The following is an 11,873-nucleotide window of genomic DNA, read 5'->3' on the forward strand; positions in this document are numbered from 1 at the left end:
CCGCATCCCTCACAAATCGCTCAACCATGTCTCACAATGAAGAAACAGACGCCACAAGGCGCCCAAAGAAACTAATCTGTTGGTATTCCTCGGCCTTGTCTTTGTCGTATCGCTCTATGGCGCGCACCCGGGGATTCCCAAACTCCCCGCGGGGAAGTGACACGAGCTCAACCAGCGCACAAGCTTCGAAGACTACGAGCTAATTGATGGTTTCTACAGTTGCCCCGGGCGATATAGCAGCTACACCAGATACAGATTCCAAATCTACTTCCGCATCTGCCATTCAACCTCCCCTTGAAGCTTTGCGCTCCGATACCTCAACACCTAACTCCACTACGGAAAACCAGATCCTCTCCAATCCAGCCCGCGCACACCAATTCGTCACGAACCCACCCCTTACTATCTCTCAAGTCCACGGTACAAATCCCCTCCACCAGTTCCACGCATGGTTCAAAGATCCGCGCTTGCTTCCTAGCTCCGCCCCGGAAACTTGTACCCTCGCTACTGCAACTCTACCCTCCGGCCGCGTCAGTGCCCGCTCAGTATACCTGAAAGAACTAGATGAGCGTGGCTGGGTAGTATACAGTAACTGGGGCAGTCGCGAAGGCAAGGGAGCTCAAGTCTTCGGACTAGACCCAACCTCCGGCTCAGAGCTAGGATCAATGCCCGAGCCTGACGAGGCCGCCGCTTCCGCTTCACATCTCGGTAACAGATGGGGCGCTTTAACCTTCAGTTGGGCGGGTGTTGAGCGCCAAGTTCGTATTGAGGGTCTTATGGAGCCGCTTTCGAGGGAGGAGAGCGAGTTGTACTGGCGGACTAGGGAACGGGGAAGCCAAATTGGTGGCTGGGCTAGTTGGCAGAGTAAAGTGCTTTGGTCTGCTGAGCCGGGACAATTGGAGGAGCATCAGAGACGGAAGAGTGTTGCGAAGGTGCAGGAGGCGGGTGCGGGTGCGGATGTATTGGTCAATATTGATCAGACTGATATTGATGATGGGAGGGCATTGCTTGAGCAACGGGTTGAAGAGATGGAGGAGAAGTTTGCTGGAGTTGAGGAGATTCCTTTGCCGCCTTTTTGGGGCGGAGTGCGTTTGGTGCCAGAGTCTGTTGAGTTCTGGCAGGGTAGACGGAGTCGTTTGCATGATCGGTTCCGTTATGTGGCTGTTGATGGTGGGAAATGGAGACTTGAAAGACTTTCTCCGTAATGAGGCTGAATCGAATAAAAAGCTGTTTACATTATTTCGGTAGAAACTTATCTTTGCATACATTTATTTTGTTCCCCGTGTATAGATTGATTGTATGTCGATCTACCCGAATCCAGCACGAGCCATCTTATCAGTCTTGGCATCCAGACCTCCGCATCCTCCCTAGACACGACAAAATCGCTTGTACAGCCTGACACTTGGTATCTGGGATAAACCGAGCCCCAATATTCTTATCTATATATACATATCTACAGACATATACACATAATACACGACAATGTCATCTTCGCCAGCTCAGAAATCATCCACCTCCCCCTGGATTCTCCTGGCCCTGGCAAGTGGCGCATTCGCTGCATTGAATGGACTCTTCGCAAAGCTGTAAGCAGCCCAACAAGACTAAAAGAATACTTGCTCCCGAGCTCTATTCGTACAGCCATCAATGGATAAACGGATACATATATCTAGCATGCAGCTAATATTCGCCCAGAACAACGGACCAACACACCACGTCCTTTGCACGATCACTCGCCCACCTTTTTGGTCTCGAATCCTCTCCGTTCCTGGAGTTTCTCGTTCGAGGTGTAAGTACTGATCCTAATCCATTTCATCGTCTTTATTCAATTCTACTCGAATTTACATCGATGTGCATATGTCGGTCAAAACTGCTATCATTGCGCATGTAGTACCATCGAGCATCTATCATTTATTACTATGAGCATTCATATCATAACACCCATATTTATCATGAAATATGTATACTAATCCATCTTACAGTTATGTCTTGGTCTCAATGTCGTTTGCAACATTATAATGTGGGCTCTCTTCACCCGCGCTTTGACAGCCGGTCCATCCACGACAAAGGTTTCTATCACGAATACCGCGTCTAATTTCCTTGCTACTGCCTTGTTTGGTATGGTTATTTTCCAGGAGGCTGTTGGTGGCCTTTGGTGGCTCGGAGCTGCAATGATGGGGGCTGGATGTATTTTGGTGGGCATGCGGGAGGAAGCTTGATTTGTATTTGTCTGATCTGAGATATAATTTATTGGACTATTCTTATAGTTTAGAACTGACATGTCGTTGATATGATGTGAGCTGTTCTTGTATCCAGGTGTGTGCTTTATAGTTCTTGATCATACATTGTACTACATTGATCATGAACAGGTGGTTGTAAGACAGAGATTTTACCCGGAACTTTATGCATTGATAGAAATGTACCACGTAGAGAATAGTGCCCATTACATCATAGTCCGTTTAAGACGTCATATTAGCATATCTATAGATGAATATTAATATATAAAGAACTGATTTATGATATAAGTAGCATCTGTGCTCACCACGATAACAGCGAAGGATGCCGTAGATTGGTATACATCGGTGGCCCAAGGGTATGATCCGTAACGAAGGGCGAAATGCTACCTATACCATATTGGTTGTGAGCTTGGGCAACATCAATATTAATTCTGTTCTGCATTGGACCATATGCCGGGTAAGCTTGCAATTTGCGACCTAGTCGGACGATTGAAACGGGAAGCTTGTTTTCTTCTAGTAGATGTCCAGTGGCAGCATCATAAGAAGTATGCGAGATATCAAATACAAGGAATACGTGTGTTTGCCACTTCTCCTCTGCTATGAGCCTCGTTTCTGGCTCGGGGGTGTATCCAAGTAACTTTTTGTCCTTGAGTATCTCAATAGCAGGTAAGATATATCCTCGGGAGTTGACCAAGACTGCTTCCAGTATGGATTCTTGTCCGAGATGATGACCAGAACACGAAGGAGCTTTTGTTCTGCCATGAAGATATCTGTTACTGGTCAGTTTTGCTATATATTGCATCAAGATTCAGATAGCTTACTGTGAAAAGTTAGAGTTAATGGTTTCTTAGGTCAATAATGCCGTGCAGTGGCGGTCACCTTAGGCTAGTATGATACATCTTTCAATGAAAATGGGTCGGTATTCGGTTTCGGATTTGTGAGGGTTATGAATATGAAGATGCTACAGAGGAATATAGAGGTGGTGATAAGAATATAATGAGAAAGGAGAAAAGAGAGGTACCTCGTGGTCTTTGGGTACGTACCAATGGAGATCAGGTGATCTCAATACTAGATGTTAAGCTTTACAAGTATGGTGCACATCATGATGTGGATTCGTGGTATGTATAGTAATCGAGGGCAACATGTTACATGATTTAGGTTATCTTTCAAACATATATCCACAGATGGTCATAAATACAAGGATATTATCTCAACTGCGTGACCGCTGTTCTCTGTCCTCTAGCTCAACTAAGCCTTCATTCTCTGTTCCATCCAGGATATCAGATGAATCTGGCCCAGGTCGGTCTCTCTCACGCGCCCTCACAGGCCGACGTGGAGCAGCACTTGACACGAACCCAATCACAGTTTGAATTAGACGCCATAAACGATCTTCCAGTGCCTCGGGTGCTGGGTTATTCAAATGGCCACCAAGAGCAGAAAACTCCGAGGAGCCTGTTGCCGCCAGCGCGTGTTCCTCGGCTTCGACCTTGAACTGGTACTTCAGACAGTCTTTCACAGTTACCAGGCCAACTAAACGCCCACGATGCTCGACAGGGATCACACGTGGACCCATCTTCTTGAAGATTTCCATGACGGTTTCCAAGGCGAGTCGTGGATGAACTGTCAGCGGCGTATGGTCGACAAAGCGAGAAAAATCGACGACACCGGTACCAACGCTAGTCTCGATAGCATCAAAGCTATCCGGTACTTGAAGGGAGCTATGCCGACCTGATGCCCGGCTAGCGACGGACGCGTCTGCTGCGTCTTTGGTGAAGACACATCGTGCGCGTGGGGAAATCAAACCTTCGCTTCGGGCACGATCGATGGCGTATCGAAGTTCTGTGCGTCCGATGTAGCCGACGAGAATCTTGTTGCTCCGGTTTTCAACGATTGGGAAACCTTGGAATTTGTTGTCGCTGAGCAAATGCTCCGCTTCTCGCACTGGGAAATCAGATGCTGGTATTGAGAGCGGATCTGTTGTCATGGCGTGGGAGACTGGCACGTTGAAAACGTGATCTTCTTTGTTATCTAGGAATGGGAATCCGTTGAACCAGATCATACGATCTGCAATGCCACCATTTCCGAATCGATCTCCCACAGCTTTAGTGATACCTACCACGATCATAGTAGGCAGGATATACGTCAGAGCACCGGTCAATTCAAACATGATGACAGTGACTGAGATCGTAATGTGCATTATTCCACTCAATGCTGCTGCTGCACCAAGGAAGGCATATGTACCCGGTGTGATGCAGGGGACATCTGGTTCGCATGACGCGAAGAAGGCCGAATTAGGGAAAGATTCATGAAGTGCCTGCACCATGATCCCTATCATACGACCGAAAGATGCACCAATGGCCATGGATGGAACGAAAATACCGGCGGGTACTTTGCAACCATAAGAAATTATGACCAGACCAGTGCGCAAAATCGTAGCAATGGCCAAAGATACCACCATGGACCATCGATTCTTCTCACTGTAAAAATATGTTAGAAGATCACAATTTTCAGAAAAGCACAGTGAAGGGCGTATGTTCATACTCGCAAAGTCCATGGTAATTATGTCCACCGCCACATTCTCGGAAGAGGATCTCCATCATTTCCGTCATGTTAATCTTCAAAAAGATATTGGGATAACACAAAATGGCTGTGAGCCCAGCAAGAACTACAGACTCGGCAATAGCGTGTTTGCCCAAGTACTTCTTGCGGAATGACGCCATTCGTAAATTCCATTTGATTACAAACGCGCCATAAAGTCCGCCAAAGACTCCGATGAATATAAAGAAGATTAGCTCAAAGGCATGCCAGGTTCGATCATACTCGACCTGGAACATGACCAATTGTCCAGTTCGGAATGGGTTCAAAGCCTATGGTATTTAAGTTAATAATTGTCATGTTTTTCGCGAAAGCAGGGGTGAAGGGAACGCACTGCTAGCACACTCGTTGCTACCAAGGCACAAAAGTAGCTGCGCCATAGGGTTTTCAATGGAAAGTAATTGGCGATTTCCTATTTCAGTTTTAATATTCAGCTCTCTCTTGAGGACAAGAATTGAGGCATACCTCCAAAGAAAACAACACGCCTCCGATGGGACTGCCAAAAGCAACAGCCACACCTGCTGCCGCCGAAGCAGTTAATATTTCTCTCGTTTTTGATGCACTGGTTTTGTATTTGCCAAAGAAACGTGAAATCACATTTCCTGTGCAAACAGCAAAATGAACACTAGGGCCCTCCTTTCCAACAGAAAGACCAGATGCAATAGCTAAAGGCAAAGCAATAGACTTAATAATAAGAGTCCATGCGCCCAGAAAGCCCTTCATGACAAAGCCGGCAATAATGCATTTGATTTCGGAAATTCCTGAACCAGCAGCATAAGGCGCAAAAGTCTTGACCAGGATCGCTGCGACAAAAGAAAGCATGACCTAAGAGTTTTCTATTAGCAAGCCATCAAAATTTTGCGCGAGCAACGAAGAGGTATCATACCGCAAAAAAGAAATAAATAACATAATTAAATGGCCAAAATCCTGTCCATTGCTTCCATTCAGGACAGCCTCCTTCGGCGCCCCAACAGCAGAATTTTTCATTCAAGTAGAATGCAGTTGTACAGTGGCCCAGTTTGATATCTGAAAGCCACTCCGTAATGATATTCAGTAGGGCTGAATTGGCACCAATGGCCATACCAACGAGTGTCACCACCAGCCAAGCTTGCCCAGCATCGTAGGATTCCATCAACTTGCGTCTCCACCCAAAAACACCTTCTTGATTCCAAAATCCATTACCGCTCCGGCGCTTAGCTCGACGGCGGCTTTGTTCGTATACGGCATCCTGAACCCAATCTATTGTCGTAAAGTCCTCATATCGCTTAATCTCGGTGATCTCTTCAGTGATGGCGGGAGCATGCGCGTCCTGGCCCGGAGTCGGATCGGCAGTTGAAGAAGTAAAAGAACGGCCAGACAGCCTACGCATATCCCGGCGCTCTGAAAGAATGGAGGGCGACCGGGGGAAGGTCGTATCGAGCCGTGGTGAGGTCATAACATCGACCGGAGGGTAAGCTTAGCATAGTCGGGTTCGAGCTGGGTCGGTAATGCACTTCCTCCGCAAAGGAGATGATCGCAAGAACAAAGCGACCCGGGGCAAATTAGGAAGTCCGCCAGCGCCTAATCTGTCCTCATTGGAATATTGAAAATGTCAGAAATGAAAAATCGGGAGCGCAAATCTATGCAAGTCCGTGGTGGAATCGAAGTCGAGGTTAAGGTGTCAAAAGGCCAAGTTCCACGCCAAGTAATCGATAACGAAGATCTGTTGAGATAAGGCCGCGCACACGCGTTTGACTCTTGACACCCGCGCTCCGCATCGACTTACTCGCATTACGACAAACTTCAGTACTTGATTTGCATATTTGCTCCTCGGATTTTTCGAGTCTCGCAATTTATTAGAGAAAAATGACTTCAAAGAACGCCGCTGAGCCGGATGAGATCACTGGCCAGAGCGCCCTTCCTAGTGAGTACAGTGCAGCCACGGAGAAAAGAAGACAAGCTTTACTAATCGCTGCAATTAGTCTCTCGCATCAAGAAGATCATCCAGCTCGACGAAGATATTGTACAATGCTCTAATAACGCGACTTTTGTTGTTGCTATGGCCACTGTCCGTCATGTCCCCATCCTGTCCAAAAAAACTATAGCGCATTCCCCCGCTGATGCCATTATAGGAAATGTTCATTCAATACCTCGCCGAGCAAGGTCACAATGTCGTCAAGTCAGAACGGAAACCACGGAAGACTGTTCAATACAAAGACCTAGGTAAGTGAACGCGGGTCAGCAGAACCGTAAATTGTGATATGCAGTACTAATGAGGATCAACAGCAACGGCGGTATCACATATCGACAACCTCGAATTCCTCGCCGATGTCATTCCGAAGACCACAACCTACAAGCAATTCAAGGAAAAGAGGGCCAAGGACGCCGCGGCAGCAGGAGAATTGGAGAAGGGCCAGCAAACATTAAACGGAACCGCCGCTGCAGCTGCCGCTGCCGAGCAAAATGGCGCCCAGGCAGAGGAGCCAGAGGCAGTGTCTGAAGAGACACAGAAGTCACCATCGATTCCTCGCACACCGGTGGTGCCTGTGAGCACGTTGATCGCGGATCGAACAGTGGATTCCTCGGCGCGCCATGATACCGATGTTGAGATGAAAGACTAATGTGTCTCGGGCCTCTGTATCCGATTGACCCCCCGATTTTTCTTTCATCATTCATGCGTTGCATAGGAGTTTGTTTTATATGGGACATCTTGGAGACGGCTGCTTCTTGGCTGGGACTCTTTTTAAGGCGTTAGTAACAGAACGTCCCGATCGGGTGTTTGAATACCCTCTGTATAGGTCCCTCTTCTGTTAGGCATGGGATCATATATATTTGCCTAAGAGTCCGCAAAATAATGATAAATACTTTTCTCTTGTATCCATTTCAGTGACTGCCTGCGTACATGGCTCTTGGGGGCTATTCCCAAACACACCTAGGCATTTGACCTTCTAACAATAAAATGAGTAGGTATATGTCCGTATATTTATCTAATACATCGATCTGGGCCTACTCTTCTCTTACCATATTATCTTTTGCTGGCAAGTGCAATGCTAGTACTCCGATGTGTCTCTCCCGAGGTAGTATACATAAGACCCTTTACTGATATGCTCGCGTAACCTTGAAATCTGAAGTGAATTAAATGGAAAGTCCTATCTGTTATATTCTAATGACACCATTGAGATATTCAATAAAAAAAATCAACCAGCAGACCAAGATAAATAGAATCAAAATCAAAATCTCCAGCTATACATCAATTGATGTTGCTGGGTCACATGACTCCATGGTCGAATTCACCCGCCCGACCCGTATCAGCCAATGACAGTCCCCGTGATTCCGATCGCTAGCGAAAGCTCTGGCTCCAACTTCATCCCGGCTTCATCCACTCCCTACCTTCGCTCTCCACGCAACGCCGCGGTCACACCCTCCTCTCTCCAGTGGTCAATTGCCAACACAATGTCGCTCTCCTCCGCTTCCAGCACTCTGCTGCGCACCTGCGCCCGCCAGCAGCTGCCCACCGCCCGCGCCGCCGTCACCTCCTGCCAGCAGCGGAGGGGAGTTTCGGATGCGAAGGCGTCCTTCGACAGCCCCTTCGTCAACGCTGGCGAGCGTGGCTCCACCGTGAAGATCCCCAACTTCAGCAAATACAAGTCCAACTCCTCCCCTCGCACCAACCAGGTCTTCTCCTACTTCATGGCTGGCACCATGGGTCTGGCCTCCGCCGTCGGTGCCAAGGCCACCGTCCAGGGTAGGTTTTTTTCTTTCCTCCTATCGCGCCCAGAGAAAAAGATGGATATTTCAGAAGAAATGAAGGGAATGGGTTGCATTTCAAAACCACCAGTGGTGGATTGCGTCGATTGTGTGGTTGAGAAATCTTGAGACTGACCATGTACTTTCACCCCCTACAGACTTCCTGGTCAACATGTCCGCCTCCGCCGATGTCCTGGCTCAGGCTAAGGTTGAGATTGCTCTTGGTGCTATCCCCGAGGGCAAGAACGTATGTTACATTCCAATCCGTCATCGCACCCGGTTTCACCCTATCCTAACATTATGCGTAATAGGTCATCATCAAGTGGCGTGGTAAGCCTGTCTTCATCCGTCACCGTACCCAGGGTGAAATCGATGAGGCCCGCGAGGTCAAGTGGGAGTCCCTCCGTGACCCCCAGACTGACGAGGACCGTGTCCAGCGCCCCGAGTGGCTGGTCATGCTTGGTATGTGGACTGATACCTCGGGCAAATGAGCCCGATATATATCTAAAGACTATCTCTGACTGATTTCTCAATCTTATAGGTGTCTGCACTCATCTTGGTTGTGTCCCTATTGGCGAGGCTGGTGACTACGGCGGCTGGTTCTGCCCCTGCCACGGTTCCCACTACGATATCTCTGGCCGTATCCGAAGGGGCCCTGCCCCTCTGAACCTGGAGGTTCCTGCATACCAATTCCCCGAGGACGAGACCCTTGTCATTGGTTAAGCAATTTGATACTAAAAAAGCACACCACTTCAACCGAGATCAATATCGGTGATTGTTTCGTTTAGACCAAATATGAGGAAGGGAGCTGGAGATATAGGAGTGTCTCCGTGTATGTGTTTGCGCTATTTGATTTGATTTTCTTTTTAGACAGAGCGGCCGTGTGTCATTGTCAAGATTAAGAGACCGTGTTTTAATATGGACAAAATAAGCCTCTTTTTTACAACCCCATTCTTCCGAGGTCTGTCCTCGGTCTTGTGGCTTTGATATGCGGGTTATTTTTCTTTTGGCAGACCCGAGTCTTGTTTCTGGAGGGATCTTGGGCGGCCTTGTCCTTGCGATCTCCTTGAGTATATACTTGTGTTCTATATCTGCCCAGTGTATTGCCTAGTCATGAGATTTCCTTTGTTGCATATTCCCTGTCGCTTTGTATTGTAAATTTTGCTAGTTTCAAATTGAGTACACGCGTATATATTCATTAATGTAGGTTTATGATCTTGAACTAGTTAAGCTATCTAGGATTTCGCTGGATGTTTACTGTCTTAATGGGAAAGCCTTCGGTCAAAGTAATGATACACTAGGTTTATTTGAACCTAACTAGGTCTATGTCTTCATCTGTACAAACATGATCGCGACGTAGTATGGTTGTATAAGACAACGCAGGTAAATATCCAAACATGGAGTCGTGGGAATGAGCAGAAGTTCCCCATTCACATATGTTATAATCTGCAAGTTCAACAAGTCAACCCTCTACCTGGGGTTCACCAGGGCAAGTATAATACCCATCACGGCCGCACCGATTGTGGCGCTCTGTACAGTAGCCACAGTGAGGTCGCGTTGAGTAACAGCAACGCTACGGTCACTGATGAGCTCGTTCAGAACTTGTCTCCAGTATTCGAGTGATATCGGAGAAGAAGAGATCCCGACGATTCGGGAGTATAGTGACCCAGAGAGATTATTCAGAGAAGGTGAAGTAACCTCCAGTGATGTCTGGTCTTGAGCCTCAGTCGTAGCAGGAAGAACTTCGGTAAGTCCATTGTCGGGCGCCTCAGTCGCGGCAATAATAGAGCTCTCGGTAGAAGCAGGGACACTCTTCTCCAATTCAATGGCTGATGCGGAGGCACCAGCAAAGGCAGCGGGGTTAATAGACTTTTCTTTCTCGATTGCCTCGACCACTTTATCTTCAAACCCCTTTACAAGGCGGCGCCGGCGCCACGGCTCCACGGCAATTTGGAAGATCAGGAAAAGTAACACGTTTACACCCATGAGTCCCCATGTTCCCCAGGTAGACATGCGGCGGATCTTGTCCGACCAAACTTGTTCCTCGTGGTAGCGGGATAGAATACTCTTGCTCAGCTGCGCAGCGGCCTCTTCAGCTTCACGCTCAGCGTGCGATAGTGCTTCTTGTGACTCTGTCTCCGCGACTTCATTGGTGTGATCGTTACGGTAGAGAAGGGTGAAGCGTTCCAGATCAGTGGGGGACCAAGCATGCTTGCGTTGGAGGAGCTCGTTCACTTCGCGCTGCGAAGTGGATCGGCTGTTGATAGCAGCTGTATATGCGTCTTTGGCGATGCGAACTTGAGAGCGTGCGTTACGGAGACGGATTTCTGTAATAAGTGCAAAGAATGATTAGCCTTGGGGTCTTTTATAGTATAAATTGGTGTTTGCTTCTTCGTGCTGTTTGCACGTACCTTGGTGCTGGATCTCGTTCTTGAGAGCTTCGATACCCGAGTAGCCGGTCAGGTCATTCAGTCGCTGGCCAGCTACAAAAACATTGGACTGAATATTATCCATCATTGTTGTGAACTGCTTCGACACCCTGGATCGTCGACCTTCCAGGTACGACGGGAGTCCTCCTTCTCCTTCACCTCGTGTTCCACCGCCACTCTGTGCATCAGAATTAGAGCTTTGTGATTTCCCCGTTCGTTCCTCTTCTTCTCTCTTCTTTTCCGCTTCAAGGTGATCTAGAATACCACGCTCAGTCCCGTGTATAGTAGACTCTTCTACGAGCCGATTAATCTCTGATGCGGAGATATTTGCTGTCCGAGAGGTCCCCGCATCCACCTCCGACGGGGAACCATAATTGGGCGTATGGGCGCCATTTGAGGTTTGAGAAATTTCCTCGGGGTATGTATTGGGTCTCCCCTTTGATTTATCCTCGGATGCATCGAGCAGGCGGGGGTCCTGGCGGAATTGCCATCTTAGGCAGACGGTGAACGTTCTTGGGGTCGGTTTAATGGAGACGGAGCTCGGGGGTGTCGGGCGGAAGCTTAGGTTCGTTGGTCGAGTTGTTGTGTGGGAGATACGAATACTTGATCTGAGCGATTGCTTGAGGAGCAATGGCATAGTATGCATGGCCGGGGTTGGGGCCATGGGCCAGGAGAGGTGGGTTGGTTCCGAGGTTATGAGTCCGGCAGCGGAGAGGATCGTCTCGGGACGGAATTGGCTTATCAGATTCTACTGACCGCTCGAGCTCACGATGTTCGGCTTCTAGATGTTTCTTAAACATTCATAGGGGATTACCCTTATTTAACATCGTTGTAGTTTTTGTACAGTTTTAACCCATGTACTTATCCTCATTTCATTATTTTTCTAATAGTC

The 11,873-nt window shown here is 48.0% G+C and overlaps 6 protein-coding genes across 6 annotated transcripts; 4 read left to right on the forward strand and 2 right to left on the reverse strand.

Moving 5' to 3' along the window:
• Positions 1 to 26: 26 nt before the first annotated feature.
• On the forward strand, positions 27 to 1,202 carry N7478_005051 (pyridoxamine-phosphate oxidase PDX3; the record flags this gene model as incomplete). The annotated part of the gene is made up of 2 exons (XM_056921265.1): positions 27 to 78; positions 220 to 1,202. The coding sequence occupies 2 exons, from the start codon at positions 27 to 29 to the stop codon at positions 1,200 to 1,202; spliced, it is 1,035 nt and encodes a 344-aa protein (XP_056779302.1).
• Positions 1,203 to 1,479: 277 nt separating this feature from the next.
• Positions 1,480 to 2,213, forward strand: N7478_005052 (uncharacterized protein; the record flags this gene model as incomplete). Its single annotated transcript, XM_056921266.1, has 3 exons — positions 1,480 to 1,580; positions 1,690 to 1,783; positions 1,977 to 2,213. The coding sequence occupies 3 exons, from the start codon at positions 1,480 to 1,482 to the stop codon at positions 2,211 to 2,213; spliced, it is 432 nt and encodes a 143-aa protein (XP_056779303.1).
• A 1,228-nt stretch (positions 2,214 to 3,441) lies between these two features.
• N7478_005053 (chloride channel protein) lies at positions 3,442 to 6,261 on the reverse strand (the record flags this gene model as incomplete). Its single annotated transcript, XM_056921267.1, has 5 exons — positions 3,442 to 4,708; positions 4,773 to 5,098; positions 5,161 to 5,238; positions 5,292 to 5,651; positions 5,713 to 6,261. 5 exons carry the CDS (start codon positions 6,259 to 6,261, stop codon positions 3,442 to 3,444), a joined length of 2,580 nt encoding a protein of 859 aa, XP_056779304.1.
• A 410-nt stretch (positions 6,262 to 6,671) lies between these two features.
• On the forward strand, positions 6,672 to 7,426 carry N7478_005054 (histone-fold domain-containing protein; the record flags this gene model as incomplete). Its single annotated transcript, XM_056921268.1, has 4 exons — positions 6,672 to 6,729; positions 6,788 to 6,873; positions 6,938 to 7,028; positions 7,092 to 7,426. 4 exons carry the CDS (start codon positions 6,672 to 6,674, stop codon positions 7,424 to 7,426), a joined length of 570 nt encoding a protein of 189 aa, XP_056779305.1.
• Positions 7,427 to 8,120: 694 nt separating this feature from the next.
• rip1 (ubiquinol--cytochrome-c reductase catalytic subunit RIP1) lies at positions 8,121 to 9,275 on the forward strand (the record flags this gene model as incomplete). The annotated part of the gene is made up of 4 exons (XM_056921269.1): positions 8,121 to 8,550; positions 8,711 to 8,799; positions 8,864 to 9,014; positions 9,094 to 9,275. 4 exons carry the CDS (start codon positions 8,121 to 8,123, stop codon positions 9,273 to 9,275), a joined length of 852 nt encoding a protein of 283 aa, XP_056779306.1.
• Positions 9,276 to 10,022: 747 nt separating this feature from the next.
• she9 (putative mitochondrion biogenesis protein (She9)) lies at positions 10,023 to 11,645 on the reverse strand (the record flags this gene model as incomplete). The annotated part of the gene is made up of 2 exons (XM_056921270.1): positions 10,023 to 10,879; positions 10,964 to 11,645. 2 exons carry the CDS (start codon positions 11,643 to 11,645, stop codon positions 10,023 to 10,025), a joined length of 1,539 nt encoding a protein of 512 aa, XP_056779307.1.
• Between the last annotated feature and the right edge of the window lie 228 nt (positions 11,646 to 11,873).

Source organism: Penicillium angulare (genome assembly GCF_028827245.1).
Source record: "Penicillium angulare strain IBT 27051 chromosome Unknown utg000004l_segment0_segment0, whole genome shotgun sequence".
Lineage (NCBI taxonomy): Eukaryota > Fungi > Ascomycota > Eurotiomycetes > Eurotiales > Aspergillaceae > Penicillium > Penicillium angulare.